Source organism: Abramis brama, assembly GCF_963993115.1.
Source record: "Abramis brama genome assembly, chromosome: 4".
Lineage (NCBI taxonomy): Eukaryota > Metazoa > Chordata > Actinopteri > Cypriniformes > Leuciscidae > Abramis > Abramis brama.
Window position 1 is genome coordinate 39,511,955 of NC_139966.1, and position 16,610 is coordinate 39,528,564.

Consider the following 16,610-nt stretch of genomic DNA (forward strand, 5'->3'; position numbering starts at 1 on the left):
GTCCAGTCTCATTGTGTTAAAGTGATAAAATGATAAATTGCATATCCATCTTAAACTGAGATTTAGTACTAATTGGCCGCATAGCAATAACGCGCCACGCTGCAAACCATTTTATTGGTCACTTTTTGTCATGTTGTGCTTGAAAGTGCAATTATATTAGACATCACACATATTGTATATTAGAAATCAAATATATTTTGATTGGCTGTGATTTTGTTGGTTTGATTTTGTTTATTACATTAAATATGTTGATAAATACAAAATTAGAGCGGGCCCAGTCCTAATACTTGAGGAACACCAGTGGCTAAGACCATGCCCTTACAGATAGAGGCTTATGTGTTGCTTTGCTGTTGACAGACTGCTCTATAGTGTCACTCCAGACAACATGGAACATGGGAACAAACCACAATGTTTCATCTATATTTAGCTAACACTAGCTCCTTCAAACATTATCCTTATATATCCATCACCATAAGCCAATGCATAATAGTGATTACATATTAACGGTCTGTTTTTTTTCTCTCTTCCTCCCAGTTGCTCCAACAAGCGACCTCCTCCAGTAACCTAGGAGCGTTCAGTGGTATTCAACAAATGGCAGGTGAGATACTGATCTCAGATCTGTTACTACCCTACCCCCATTGTAACTCCTCAACTAAACTCCCATCCCCCCTACTAAACCATTCAACCCAGCTCAGGATTGCATAACAAAAAACCCAGTTTGACACCTCAACCCCTGAGCAGATCCAGGATCAGCAGAGGTTTGGCTGAGAACATTGTCATCCTGCAAAATTCCTGGCTTTCTACAATGTGTAGCACACCTAGATACTTTGTAATGTTTGTAAGTGTATGTGTGTGTCAGATTTGATTGAGCCATTCTTTCCACGCCTGTTCCAATGTACATCAAACCCCTTTTTTGTTTGTTTCTTGGAAGAAGAGTCTCATCATCCAATCACTTTTCCTTGCCTGGGGTCTGTGAGGCTTATGGGAGACCAGATCATGATGATACGCCCCATCGACCCTCAGATGCCTTCAGCTTTTTACATTTTCACTTAAGCAATCCTCAAAGAAGAGGAAAAATGAAAATAACCTTATCCAAAGAGGCCACTTATCACAGTTTTTCTCATGCCACAAATACTGTCAAATTCACCAGAAACCTGCAGAGAATTCAGCAACAATATGGATCCCTCATCGAAGCAACATGATATGTTATTCTTTCTTTATGCTGGTTTAGTTTAGCACTCTGGAATATGATTAGTGTTTTACAACATCTGCCAATGAGCTCCTGCTTGCTCTCGCTGTTAGACAGGTGTATGTTGTTCTCTCTTTGACAGTTATGTTGCCTCTGACATCACACTAGACACAACAAAACTCTGAGCGAAAGTTTCTCTTTGCTCGGTTTCCTTCTTTTTTTTCCTCCCGTTTTCAATGTTTTTCGTTGTCTTTTGCATTACATTCCCAGTGTGCGTCTCTGTTCTTGTCAGGTCTTAATTGTGGTCTGTTTATCAAGCTGCCAGGCCTTCAAGGAAAGTGAAATATTTATAGCACACGGTATTGCCTAATTGCAGCTGCTAAGGATGAAAGAAAAAGAACGTATTAGCATCTAGAATGGCTTACAGTGTGTGTAGGATGAGTGCCTTTATCTCCTAAAGCCTTCCCCCCTGACAACGGTTTTGCACACCAGAGAGTGCCTTCCTCATTAATGTAGGCTCTTGTGGAGAGGTTGAGCAGTACTGTGGTGTTTTTGTTTACCATTATGAAGAGAGTCATGGAAGCTCTCGTTTAAGTTCAGTGGTACATCTGTGACAGCCTCTCAGCGAGAATGAGGTTCACATTGAGCCAAACCAGCGGCAGCTGCCACCACACAATTAAAGAGCGAAAAATTCCCACATTACCATAACAATAGCATTTTCTGGAACTCATTTTTAAGGCAATATAATTACCAAAAAACAGCTTAGTTTAGACTTTTAATAAAACTGGTTTATTTGCGGAAAATAATGGGAGTTGGTCACGCATGATGGACGAAGTAGTTTGTTATTATACTTGCAGATTATATACAGAAATGTGTCAGCGCTGGATTAATGGAACCATTCAACTAAAAAAGGAAAATTCTGTCATTTGCTCACTGTCGTGTCGTTTCAAACGTACTGTATGACTTATTTTCTTTTGTGGAACCAAAAGGAAGACATTTTTCATGTCCAAGCTGCTCTTTTGCACACAACGGAAATAGTACAGACCGTTGTTATGTGCGTACATTGCACATTTATTTACATGTCGTATCACCAAGTTCAACCAGTGACATTTGACTTCGCTGATGCCAAACTTGGTCTTGATGTTAAACATTTGAATTAACTTCAGCACAAATGAACCAAACTCAACCAATAACTGAAACAAGTACTGAAACACATCTGAACCAGCTAATCAAGGTCTTCAGGATTACTAGAAACCTCCAGGCATGTTAAGCTGTGAAGCTAATGCAAGAGACGCACGCAGGTTTGAATTCGATCTGCTTCATCCCCCATTTCTCCCTCTCCCTTTTTTGTTCTTTTCTATTGTCTCTTTCAAAGTGGCACACCGGCCAAAAATTAAAATGCAAAAAGTTCAAAGTAGACCATTGCATAATCCCAAGCCAGAAACCTGTTCAAGATGAGCAGATAAACATATCAAGTCTGTTTGAGACACTTGAAGTGTGAATCGATAGGAGCTCTCAAACTCAACGGGATTTGAAGGCTTTTCTCGGCTGAATTGTGAAATCTTTGGACCCCTCCATCTGTCGCCTGGCAACCGTCTATGATTGGCAGACGATATATACAGCTGACATCTGCTGTGTCTGTGCTGTGGGTGGAGTTACGAGCCATAAGGAGCTCCATTACACATGATGAACATTCAGCGAGAGCCAGCATCACCTCTTTCCTGACACCTCTCTCTCCACTCAGTCCGCGAAGAGTGTGAACATACTGCACGGATGGATCTCTCTTTTTCTCTATCTCTCTCTCACACTAGCAGAAGTGCCCTTCTCAACCACAGAATTCACATTGTGCCAAATACCCAATGGCCATTTTTTACACTTGTGTGCCAAAAACTCAAAATGGGTTCTTTTCCGCTTTATTCAGAAGCATAAAGGCGGTCACAAAGCCCTCAATTTCAGAGTCCATTTCCGTCGTAACCTCTCTTTTTGACCTCCCAACACTGCACTTTCTCCTTCAATGACAGCTTTTCTAGCTTCTTTTATACTATATACTATTCAAGCTTGAAGTCATGATACATGAAATCAGAAACGGCCTATTTAATCGATCTTTAACATTCCTGGTCTTATTGTAAAGAATTATTCAAAAGAATCACAACTGTTTGCCTTCATAATCTTTCATTAAAATGCAATAACTAAAATTACTTTTGTTTCGGGGTGACATCACAAATTCCTTTTGATTTTCAACCCCTTTCCTTCAAACCACCTATATTGAGGCCACTTTTAACAGGTCCTGCCCAACTTTCTCTTTTAATTTGTTCTTGTTAAATATTCAATTTCTTTCAGAAATGCCACGCTACGGAAGTAAACTGGTTTTTGAGAGCCTGTTTAGGATCTGCAACACGTTACGGATTTATCTCTGCCCTTATATCTTGACCTGGGCTTTGTTTTGCAATTAGAGGTAGATTTCCTGCCTCTAATCACCTTCTGTGATGTGCTAATTAGACTCTTAATGCACTCCTCTTGCTTGCTCAGTGGATTGGGAGGGCAGACAGCCGTGGCGTCCCCAGAGCACTGTCTGACCAATCCAAATTACATGCTACTGCTGTCCAAAGGGATATGGCTTGAAAAAAAATAAAATAAATATATATATATATATATGTATTTTTCTTTCACAATGACTTTGGATTCTGTCTTTGAGTCCTTGTTTTCCATCTCCATTGACAAACATTAATGTTTACTTGTCGTCTTGCAAGTCCAAGTAGGGTGTCCCATTTTTCTCTTTTCAGAGGGGTGCTCACTGCTCACAATCTCCTTACATTTCGTCATGCCAAAACTTGAGACGACAACCAGACAATATTTGGGACGTTAGTCACAATATTGTGGACTTGTAGGAGGGCGACATTTTGGGCAGGAGCTATAATTCTCTTGTGCACTTCCTTAACAAACCACATTCTGTAATTCTGAAGTCTTTTGTGTCTCTTGTGCGTTTTCTGTTTGTGTGTGTGTGTGTGTGTGTGTGTGTGTGTGTGTGTGTGTGTGTGTGCGCTTCCTCATAGTATAGAGTATATACATTTCTCGTGTATATACGACACATGCCGTACATTTTTCTGTTGTACCACTTCCAATCTCTGTCCTTCTTGGCTGCGAGCCACTTCCCGCAGTGTGTTGGCGCCATGGCCACTGCATGTAGCCGTGCCCCAAACACGTTAATCTAGAGTCACCTTTAGAGTTTCTTTTTAGGTAGATGCACCAGAGCCCACACGTAGAATCAGATCTTCTGTACCAAATGCCTCTACACACAGCTCCACTAACTCTTGTACACAAGGACATGCACTCGTAGAGCATTCAGTAGAACATGTGTGGTTCCTTTAGTTTGGCATGCACAGAACACATGCACGCAGACATTGACACTTTCTCTTTCTTCAGGTATGAATGCTCTGCAGTTGCAGAATCTGGCCACTCTAGCAGCAGCAGCGGCTGCAGCGCAGAGTTCGGCCAGCCCGTCCACTGCTAACGCCCTGACCTCCAGCACAGGGTCCCTGGGAGCCCTGGCCAGCCCAGGTAACCAGAGGCTGTCCCAACATCATCATCTTCGATAGCAGTATAATTTCCACCATAGAGTCGTTGTCCCTTCATTTGTCGTAGTTGAGTTCGTCATTCTCTTTGGTGTCTGAACGTCCTCCATTGTAATTCTTTTAACTTAAGTTTTCATTGTGTGTGTGTGTGTGTGTGTGTGTGTGTTTGTGTGCGTAGTCCTTGGCACCATCCATCATGGTTCATGGTCATCATCATCATCATCATCATTGTGTTTGAGAGAGTGTGTCTATGTGTGGCGTTAAGCGGTTGTGCTCCGTGGCTTTAACCGTGCTCCACTCATTTTTGGAAAAAGTTGACATGTGAAAGCAGGCGACACGTTAGTGTGACACATGGTTCTACGGTTAGATTAGCTTCTTTGTGTCTCACTTTGAAGCTTGAAAATTTAATTCAAACTTGCATAAATGCAAAAGAAGCAGAGGGAAACCATTGTATATGCTTCAGAGTGGTTTTGTTTCGAGGGATGTTTTGTATTGTATTGCTCTTTTCTGAAAACATTATTGTCGTCATCATCTTCATGATTGCAATAATCCTCATTGTTGATGACTCGTCTTGTCTTTTTTTGTATGAAATTTTAACCGATTTCCTTTAGGAATCAATAAAGCATCATGCTTGTATCCATCTGGCCATTTATCCATCTTATCCACTTTATTAAAACTGCATGATATAGCAAAAATAAATAAAATAATAATAATAATCTCTCAATGTTTTTCAATCTTTTAATATTCAAAATTGTTTTTTTTACTAAATATTTCTATATTAATAGTATATAAATATTTTTTAAAAATGCATTAAAATAATTGGTAAATAATCAATGGAGGTTTTCCACACTTTCCACACTTATATTCATTTGCATGCATCAATATGTAAAAATACACAATAATAAACAGCAATATTTTTCTGTATATGTATATGTACAAATAAATTTACTTAAACATCTTAATACATGAAAAGTGAATTGTGAGTTTTGATTTGATTCATTGTAACAGACTGTTTCATCTGATTCACAAAATCGAATCAAACTTATCAACGCAAACAACATGTATTCTACTGAAGATTAAATTGGTCTCTATAAAAAAAAATCTTTGTTGACACACAAGTCACAAGATAAGGACGGATGCAAAATTAGGGTACGTTTACACGACAACGATATTCTTAAAACAAATAAGTTTTTCCTTTGAGTTTCCCGCGTTCAGACGACACCATTGTCAAAATGATCCCCATACACACGGATCCACTAAAACGACTAAAACGCTGTATTCTGCTGCCAGGCCAGTAGATGGCGATGAACCACTATAGACTGAACACGTAATATGCATGAGCATGAAGTCATCGTCTTCAGAGATTCCTTTTTTTGTTGTTTACACGGAGACCGTTTTCAAAAACTTGCACTTTGAAACCCGTTTTCAAAACTTAGCGTTTTCAGCCTCCCAAAACGCCGTTGTCGTGTAAATGAACGGCCAAAACGCATTAAAAGTTTTTAGTTGAAAACGGTGTCGTGTAAACAGCCCCTTAGTCTGATGATACCCTTTTTAGGAAACCTAATGTGCATATAAATTGCGCAATACAATTATTGCAATATTCACAAAGTTGCATAATTTTATATTGCCAATAAAGTTGCTGTTAATATATCATGAATGTTCAATATATCGCCCAGTGCTGCCATCTATCAATGAATCAATCAATCACCCATCCATGCATCCTTCCCTCTGTGTACCTACACCAAAGCTTTTATGTATGTATCTTTAACCATTTCAGTATCATATGCGACTGTATGTGTGCAATCAAACATCTCTCTTTTTCTCTCTTCCATTTCTCCACCTGTCTCTCCTTCCCGCTCTGTCTGTCTTTCCCCACAGCAGGTTCCACGGCTAACTCCGTGGGTGCAATGGGTTCCCTGGGTTCTCTGGGAACACTGCAGGGTCTGGCTGGGGCCACCGTGGGCCTCAATAACATAAATGCACTAGCAGGTAGCGTCAACAGTGAGTACTACCGTCCATCGGCCTCTCCATCTCAATCCATACAACATCATCTCATACCAGCCGCCCACTGCGCATAGAGATGCCCGCGGTCTCCCAAACACACACATAGAGGATGTTTCTTATTGATTTACTCAAATGAACGTATACCAACTATAGAAAGGGCATCTCTCTGGGCTTCAGTGAGAGTTTGTTGGGTGAATTTTTCACATGAAGTACTGCTGAAATATTGAAACTGTGTGTGTGTGTGATTTGTAAAATGCCTCATTGTTAAATCAAATCAGATCTGATCAAATTCATTCGCCAAGTCAAAACAAATGTAACCCATCCCTTGTAGTCGTGAGTGTGTTTGCACCAATCGGCCATATCTCCACACATTCACACATGCTAACACACCGCTAAATCATTGCTCTGGGTGTTTCTATAGACGTGCAATTGTTTTGTCGCTATTGTGTGTGTATGTTGTGTATGTGTCTGTTTTATGTTAGGTAGGCTAGTCTTATCCATGAAGAGCCAGAAGATGCTGTCCGACATGTGTACTCAAGGGATAGTTCACCCAAAAATGAAAACAAGTCAGTCTTCTGTGGAACACAAAAGCAAATAAAATGCTATCCGCCCCCACATAGTCAAAGTTAATGGGGTCCAATGTTGCTTTGGTCCCTATTGACGTTCATTGTATGGTGAAAAATGGACGAAGAATATAATTTTGTGTTTTATAAAAGAAAGAAGGTCATATGGGTTTGGAACAGTATGAGGGTGAGTAAATGGACATTTGCAAGAGTTAGTTCACTCAAAAATGAAAAATGTGTCACCAATTAATCACCCACATGTTGTTGCAAACCCATAAGACTTTTGTCCATCTTCGAAACACAAAATATATTTTTAATGAAACCTGATAGATTTCCGTCCCTCCATTGAAAGTCCATTCCACCAAAGCTTCAGAAAGTTCAGAAATACATTGTAAAAGTAATCCATAAGAATCGATCAGTTAGTCAGATTAAACAGTTTATATTCATTGACGTGCAAGAACAAATGTCATTAGTTCTCAATTTTCGTTTACAATCTGTTTATTAAAAGCTTCAAAGTTTTGGTGGAATGGACTTTCAATGGGAAAGACAGGTTTCATTAAAAAACATGTTTTGTGTTTCAAAACTCTTATGGGTTTGAAATGGCACTGTTCCTTAAGGTTAATAGTTGGCTTCTGTTGGGTGTTGTGATGTATACAGTGGCTGGTAAGCAGATGTTTGGCATTATAGCTGTTACCACATTGTGTATCATAGCACGACTGGAATGCTGTATTGACAAATCAGCATTCAAGACCAGAACTATTCATTTTATACTAGAATGTACCTAATGGGCATTGCGGAATGTAATTAGTATGAATAGGCGAGCTAAAGATCACTGTGGCCTGTGCATGTGTATATGTCAGTGTGTCGGCACGCTGGCAAAATCTCTATCTCCACCAGTGACCTTTTAGCCAGGTCTCTAGTTTTATAAATCAAGTTTTCTTCAACAGAGCGGCTACAATTTAAATTCATTCAAATGACTCTCTCTTGCACATACACACACTCCCAGTGCTCATTTAAGAGGCTGTATAGTGTAATTGAATATAAAAGGTCAGTATTGTAATTATTGCTGGATAAATGAGGGAGCTGGCCGTCCAAGCACTTCGCTCATCATTTATTGTTTCCAGGCCGTCAAGCCAAAAGGCCAGTTAGTAAATACTCATGAATCAGTCTTTATAAGCATGATTTGCTTTGTTGTTTTACATTATGAATATTGGTTGCCACAAGGGACTTTACTAATCCTTTTTTTGTTGTTTTTTTCTGTCATAGCTACAAAAATAATTTATCTGATACATTATGGAGCTAGAATTGTGTCTTTATTACATGCAAGAAAATAAATGATCTGAGAGAAAAAAAAAGTTTGAGAGAAAAAGTTATCACACTGATAGCAAAAAAGCATTTCATAAGAGAAAAAAGAATATTTAAGAGAAAAAGTTTTCATACCAATAGCAAAAATAATAATATTTGAGACTAAAAAAAGTTTTGAGAGAAAGTATTTTCTCATAGAACATAAAAAAATATAAATTAGAAATTTTTTAAATTATTTCTGAGAAAAAAAAATCTCTCTCAAAATACTTTGAAAAAAACTCTCAAATATATATTTTTTGCTATCAGTGTGAAAACATTTTCTCTAAAAAAAAAAAAAGTGTTTCTCTCAAAACGCTTTTCTTTGCTCTTGATGCAATTTATTGCTCTCGTGTCAGGATTTTGCTTTTGCTGTGAAAATTGTGTCATGGGCGGAGCCACGTTCCTATTGGCCAGTCGGGTGAGCATCGTCTTGTCTTGGGAGTCGAACTGAATCATTACACCATTGTTCGGTTCACCGGCATAGATGCAAATATTATTTTTTCTCTCATGAAATGCTTTTTTGCTATCAGTGTGATAACTTTTTCTCTCAAACTTTTTTTTTTCTCTCAGATCATTTATTTTCTCACATGTAATAAAGACACAATTCTAGCTCCATAATACATCATATAGACTATCATTAGCACAAGGAGAGATTTGAACAAAATGGAATATCCAATTAATCTGTTAATTTAAGAAATAACTGACAGATTATTTGATTATCAAACTGATAGACTAATAACTATTTAATGCCACAGGCATTTGAACTCTATCGCTCGCAATTATTGAGGTTTGTTACTATCGTGAGTGGATCAGGGATGGTATGAGAAAGGATGTTGTTTGATCCCTGCTGGAAGTGAGATATGACGTGCTTTTGATCCATAACCATTGTGCTTTTGACCACCAAAACACCAAACCCCAGGCTGCTCAAGGTGGATTGTGCTTGTAATATGATTATGGTGCAATCTACATTCTTAATTATGGACCTTAAAGTAGAAATTAATAAATGAATTACAAAATAATAATAATAAAAATATGTATGTATTTTTTTAAATATTTTTTTAATATTTTTATATATTTTATTTATATTTATTATTATAAAATAATATTTTATATATGGAGCCCCTAAAGAGACATGGGGATGGAAAAAGAATATAAGATTGGAGAAAATTATATGTTGATGCTTTTGCACTTTCTCTCAAAAACATTGACATATAATTATGAATCCTGAAAAAAATAAAACATTATATATATATATATATATATAGAGAGAGAGAGAGAGAGAGAGAATCACATCAGCATATTAGAATGATTTCTGAAGGATCATGTGACACACGGAATCATGATGCTGAAAATTCAGCTTTGCATCACAGGAATAAAATACATTTTAAAATGTATTAAAATAGAAAGCAATTATTTTAAATTATAATTATATTTCACATTATTACTGCTTACATTTTTATCAAATAAATCCAGCCTTGGTGAGCATACGAGACTTCTTTCAAAAACATAAAAAAGTCAGAAATGACCCCAAACATTTAAACGGTGATATGTGTGTATATATTACTATAAAGTTCATCTGCACTGATGCTGCCCATATGTTTACAGAAGTTACTCCCTGAAGCACATGTGCATCTGTTTCAGCAGTCAGGGTTTCTGCTTTTAATGGATCCAAGGTTGTGTTTGTATTTTATTAAAAGAGTTTAATGTTTTGCCCACAACCCCTTTTTAATACAGCCAAGATTGCTGACACGAATAATGAGATAATTAGATGTAGAGTTCCACTGTGTGAGGTTAAAAAGGTGATTGGTCAGATGTTTCTGTGTGTCTGAGGGTCGCCGTGGTGATCGTTTCGTGCTGCTATTGTGACATTAGTGTGCATGTGTAGGCCGCGCTCCTCATTTGCATACACCGGTCAGTTTATTATGTACTGTATCTTCTGTATATGTGTGTTTGTGTGTGTGAGTGGGTGCCGTTCATGATGTAATGTCCTGTCGAGTGTCCTTCGTGATTCTGTTGTTTCGACAAGCAGCGTTTGCTGTACTTTCTGTCCAGTGTCGTTGTTTTTTTTTTTCGTGTTCTGTGTGTTTTTGTGCGTTTTTGTGCGTGTCGTGTTGTGTTTTGTTGTAGAAACACACCCTGAGTCCAAATTCTAACGAGTAAGAGCACTTCTTTTTTCTTTATTGTTGGGTTTTATGTAAAGTTGCTCACATGCTCTCAGGTATGGCAGCTCTGAACGGCGGGCTGGGCAGCACGGGTCTGAGTAACGGGTCGGCCGGGCCCATGGACGCTCTCACACAGGCCTACTCAGGGATCCAACAGTACGCGGCTGCCGCCCTGCCCACCCTCTACAGCCAGTCCCTACTGCAGCAACAGAGCGCTGCGGGCAGCCAGAAAGAGGGTATGGACATAGCGTACAATTAGAACTAGCTCAACTTCAGTTCATATGGAGCTACATCAATGACAAAAGTAATAAATAAATAAATAAATAAATAAAAATTTGAGGCTACAATTTAACATGGTTGTTTATTTACGTAGTAAATATTTCAATTGAAAACATTTAACATGTAATTTCGTAATTAAAACATTTGTAAATGTTCAATTTCTAAATATTTCAGTTCCTAAATGTTTTAGTTCCATTTTTTGTATATTTTTTATTTTTAATTAAAATATATATATATATACAGTGCAATGCATAAGTTAATACACCCATGCTAAAGTTGACTAAAAAGAGGAATAAAAAATCATATTTTGGAAATTGAACTTAATGCCTTAATTTAAAAAATTAGGAAAAATCCAACCTTTTAGGACACCAATTTTCTTTGTGAATGAATAATGTATCGTAAATAAATAAATGTTCTTCCTTAAAATACATGGTGCATAAGTGTGTACACCCCTATGTTAAATTCCCATAGAGGCAGGCAGATTTTTATTTTTAAGTATTTTTTTTAAATTAATTTTTAGGATACTATGCATCCTGATAAAGTTCCCTTGGCCTTTGGAATTAAAATAGCCCCACATCATCACATAGCCTTCACCATACCTAGAGATTGGCATGGGGTACTTTCCATAAGATCATCTCTCAATGCAAATCAAACTAGCTTTTAGGCTAACTGAAATAAAACCATGCCAATCTCTAGGTATGGTGAAGGCTATGTGATGATGTGGGGCTATTTTAATTCCAAAGGCCAAGGGAACTTTATCAGGATGCATAGTATCCTAAAAATTAATTTAAAAAAAATACTTAAAAATAAAAATCTGCCTGCCTCTATGGGATATATATATATATTAATCTTTTTTATATAAGATTAATATATATATATATATATATATATATATATATATATATATATATATATATATATATTAATCTTCATTATTTGACCTGTATTTAATTAAATATTTAATTAATAATTAATTTAAAAATATATTTATTATTTGACCGGTAGTATTTGTGTGTTGCTTTACAAATTCACCTTGACAAATTTGTTTTCTTGTCTTTTGTCATTAATATATATCCATAAGCAAATAATTTGGGATGAATTTCAAGAATTTGGGATGGTACAATGGTACAATCATCTAAATATACATATATTTGACCGGAAGTTATTTGTGTTTTGCTTTACAAATTCGCCTTGACAAATTTTGTGCAACTTTTGTCATTAATATATATCCATAAGTGAATCAGTGTCAATCAAAAATATAATACATTATATAAGAGACCAATATTGCTTTTATTTATAACCAATACTGATTATTTGTTTGTTTATATGTCCTAAAACTGAAAGGCTTAAGTGTTGTTTATTAGGAATACATTTTTGTTTTTTTAGTTCTGTGACTTTCTGATTAAAGGGGTGGTTGATTATGATTTCACTTTTCTAACTTTAGTTAGTGTGTAATATTGCTGTTTGAGCATAAACAACATCTGCAAAGTTCCAACGCTCAAAGCAAAGCTCAAAGTTCAAAGCAACCCTAAAATTTGCATAAGCCGCGCCCCCGGGAACTCGATTTATAGAATATCATGACAGAATATGCTAATCAATGACTATAAGACAGTTAACTCCACATCAGCTGCATAAATTCAACTAACCATTCATAAATGTCCTGTTGCTTTCTACATGTTGTCACTTCTTCTTGAGTCTCTCCATCATTGTCTGACTCCAGTTTGAACATAAAAGGCTAAAAGCTTTTGAAATTTTCAGTGCATGTCTGTGTGAGGTAAAAGGACACAAGCTCTTGAAGCTCCGCCCCCTGTGCCGGGAGCAGCGGCTCATTTGCATTTAAAGGGACAGACACAAAAACGGTGCGTTTTTGCTAACCCTCAAAAAGTGACAAATTTAACATGCTATATAAAAATATCTGTGGGGTATTTTGAGCTAAAACTTAACATACACACTCTGGGGACATCAAAGACTTATTTTACATCTTGTGAAAAGGGCATTATACCACCCCTTTAAGGAAAAAAAAGAAACAGTATTAGTTGATCTCTAATATAAAATGTTATATTTAAATTTATTATAGGTTTATTTTATAGTAAATTATATTATTATAATATATAATAGTAAATACGATGGCAGTTTCGGAGTGTCTTCATTTGTAATTGTTCAGTATAGATTGACATTCCTTAATGCAGCGCTATAGTTGTGGATTCTTCACTAAACGTGGACACGTGGTTTTGTACGTGTGAAACAGGACCTGAAGGAGCCAACCTGTTCATCTACCACCTGCCACAGGAGTTTGGGGACCAGGACATCCTACAGATGTTCATGCCTTTCGGAAACGTGGTGTCTGCCAAAGTCTTTATCGACAAACAGACCAATCTGAGCAAGTGCTTTGGTATGAACTGACATGCAAACACAGGAGACAACACAGAATTTACGATTAAGGCTTTAAACTACTCATTGGACTAAACAATAAAAAGGACATTGATTATTTAAATAACTAACAATTATGGTAGTAATGGCATTATATTTATATTTTATTTATAAAACATTTTCGTGCCAAATGAAATGTTGACACTATTTATTTATTTTTATTGCATATTTGCAGCTAATAATTAGTTTTTATGTAGTCTGTTTGCATTTTTTTATTCGGGAGCCTTAAGCCCGGGACACACCAAGCCCTCCGGCAATGTCGGGCCGCATTGTCGGACACCTCTGGGTTTTTTTTTTGATTGATTGATTTGAGTGATTGATATTCAAAATGGTAAGCAAGCGCTGCTTTGTTAACGGTTTGCATATCTACAGTCCAAGTTTCCGGTTTCCCTTTTTGAATGACGAATATAGAATATTAATACCTGCTGATATAGACAGATATTGCCTTAGAGGTTGACATTAGTGTGCATTAATCTGACATACAGCTAGTTGACAATCACCTTTAGTACTTTTGGTGTGTTCAAGCTCAGCTTTTTAGCCGAGACGCAGCTGACGAGAGGCGACAACAGTCCACTTTCGCCCGCCGCTAGTTCTTTGACATCGGCTTGGTGTTTCCTGGGCTTTATACTCCATTCTCAGTCTGAATAGTTATGGATTTTCCAATTTAGTTTCAAATCGTTTAGTTGCATTGGAGCAGGCGCCAAACATGACTTGCGATCGAAAAGACATTGTGCGGTTCATATATCTTTCCTCCTTTTCCTCTACCGCAGGTTTCGTCAGTTATGACAATCCTGTGTCAGCGCAGGCCGCCATTCAGGCAATGAACGGGTTTCAGATCGGCATGAAGCGTCTCAAAGTCCAGCTCAAGCGCTCGAAGAACGACAGCAAACCGTACTGATCTTAGCACTAGGGCCTCTCTCATGTTACACTGCTAGGGTAAGTCCCCACTGCTGCCACGGTTACTAAACTGGGACTCTGGGGGGAGGGGGTGCACGAGGGGGGGTAGTTCCACCCTTTGACCACCAGGGGGAGCCACTCTCCCATAACCTTCTTTTCAGCTTTTTTTATTTTTAATTAATAACAGTATTATTATTTTGTCTCTTTTTTTTCCACATGAACGCTTCCATTTCCGCCATTTTTTTTGTATGACTTGCGATGGATGAACAGCTATTATTGGTATTTTTTATTTTTACTTTGGGTCATGTGTAAACTATTTGATTTTTTTTTTTTAAAGTAAATATTTATACAGTGGCTATTTCATTCTATGATGATAACAACAGCAGAAAGGAACGATGTATAAAGTATTATTTGTTTCTCTTTGTGAACCTGAGGCTTGTAAAGACAAGTAGAGAAGGTTCCGATATGATTAAAAGCACCAATATGCACATTAACCTTTGCCCTTTGGCCTCTGGTGTCGGTTCAGGGCTTTGCTGCTCCTTCGAACCCTTGGCCCACTGGCACTAGAGAGGAAAGGGTTAAACCCGCTGTGGCCTCTCTGTAGTCAACGGCAACAACTGCCTAAACAGCTTCCTCAACAAATACTTGCCGTCAAATGTTCAGTGATTTTTTTTAAAAATTATTATTCATTTTTTTTTGTCAGTTTTTCGTTTTTATTTTATTTTTTATTTGTCTTCTTTTCTTTTTTTTTTGGAAGAAAAAAAATTAGTCCGACTTTTATGCGTCAGATGATTGTGGTCTTTGTCCAACTGAATTTGTGTAGAGCATTAAAAAAAGATTTTGATCTGTCGATGGTTAAAAAGAATAAAGCATTCTAGGTTCTATGTGGAGGGGTGGGGAACTGAAAACTTGACGTTTATCGAAAGAAAAAAAAAACCTTAAATTGCAGAAAGCCACAGGCCTGTAAATTTTATTTGTAAAAAAATGCAGTTCTATTTTTATACAAAATTTCTACTGCCTCTGAAGTAAAGGACTTTATTTATTATCTTTTAAGTTATTGGGTTCGGAAAGTCGTGCTCTCTCTATCCTGAGCCTCGTCCGCTAGTCTTCTTAAACCACACAATCCACACGCGTGAGGAGATCACGTACAAAACCCCTCGTTTTCTTTCTTTCTTCCTTTCTTTCTTTCTCTCACCATTTCCCACAATCCCATCTGTCACGTCCCCATCATATCTCTGTCTCGATTCTCTCTTCCTCTTCTCTCTTTGGTCATAAGTAGTGGCACTCCATAAGTGAAATCTCTCTTTTTCGTTTCGTTTCATTTTGTTTCGTACTGTTTGGTTTTTGTTCGTACGCTCAAAAAAAAAAAAAAAAAAAAAAAAAAAACTGAATAGTTTCTCCCAAACGGCGATCCATCTGCGGTCTCGGATCGGAGATCGGACCAGGATGGATACTTTTGGGTGTGTGTCCGTATGGAGGAGATCGAGTGTGTGTTTGTACTCTGTGTGTGTGTGTGTTTGAGTGAGTGCCTCATTCACATGTACGTGTTGGCAATCTATTCCAATTTTGTGTATTGTACGATTAAAAAAAGAAAACAGTTAAAAATGCTAATGTGATGTTGGTGAAACGCTGGTTGATAGCGCTGCTGCTGCTGTTTGTTTGTTTGTTTGTTTGTTTGTTGTTCTCATGGTTTAATGATGTTAGTTGTGTGCCGGAGCTGTGTGTGTAACTCTCCTCTCCCGTTTTCTTCCCTAGAACTCATCTCCATGACTCTATGCTCATCGTTTGCCTAGCATGTCTACGTGGCGTACAAAAAAAAAAAAAAAAAAACGTCTCATCGTCCCGTCATTGTTTCTGATGTCTTTCTGAGTTCTCCTGCTCATAATCTGGTCTCCTTTTACTGATCTTTGTACTTTGATCTTAGCCTGATCTTTTTGGAAAAAAATTCGCATGTGACCTCATTTTGAGCTTTTTTGCCTGTTTTTGTTTTTATTTAGTTTTGTTTTGTTTTTGTTTCGATTTAACTGGTGAGGGAGGGAGGGAGGGAGGGAAGGAAGGAAGGAAGGGAGGAAAGACAAAAAAAACAAACAATAATAATAATAATGTGAAAACGCTGCATTCACACTCTAGAGACAGAGTATATTTACTAACATAACCAGAGCATCATTTT

General features: G+C 37.4%; 1 protein-coding gene across 29 annotated transcripts in view; it reads left to right on the forward strand.

Annotated features, from left to right (window-relative positions):
- The window catches only part of celf2 (cugbp, Elav-like family member 2), a 138,319-nt gene extending 121,709 nt beyond the window's left edge, over positions 1-16,610 (forward strand). For 6 of the 29 annotated variants that reach the window (XM_084112454.1, XM_084112457.1, XM_084112431.1 and 3 more), the window contains 7 exons: positions 535-598; positions 4,613-4,747; positions 6,640-6,762; positions 10,891-11,070; positions 13,362-13,505; positions 14,314-14,479; positions 16,196-16,610. In XM_084112454.1, coding sequence (XP_083968580.1) covers positions 535-598; positions 4,613-4,747; positions 6,640-6,762; positions 10,891-11,070; positions 13,362-13,505; positions 14,314-14,441 — 774 coding nt within the window. In that variant the 3' untranslated portion in view covers positions 14,442-14,479; positions 16,196-16,610. Of the gene's footprint in view, positions 1-534; positions 599-4,612; positions 4,748-6,639; positions 6,763-10,890; positions 11,071-13,361; positions 13,506-14,313; positions 16,036-16,195 lie in introns of those variants that run through there. The other 23 variants (XM_084112438.1, XM_084112447.1, XM_084112432.1 and 20 more) reach the window with 7 other exon arrangements.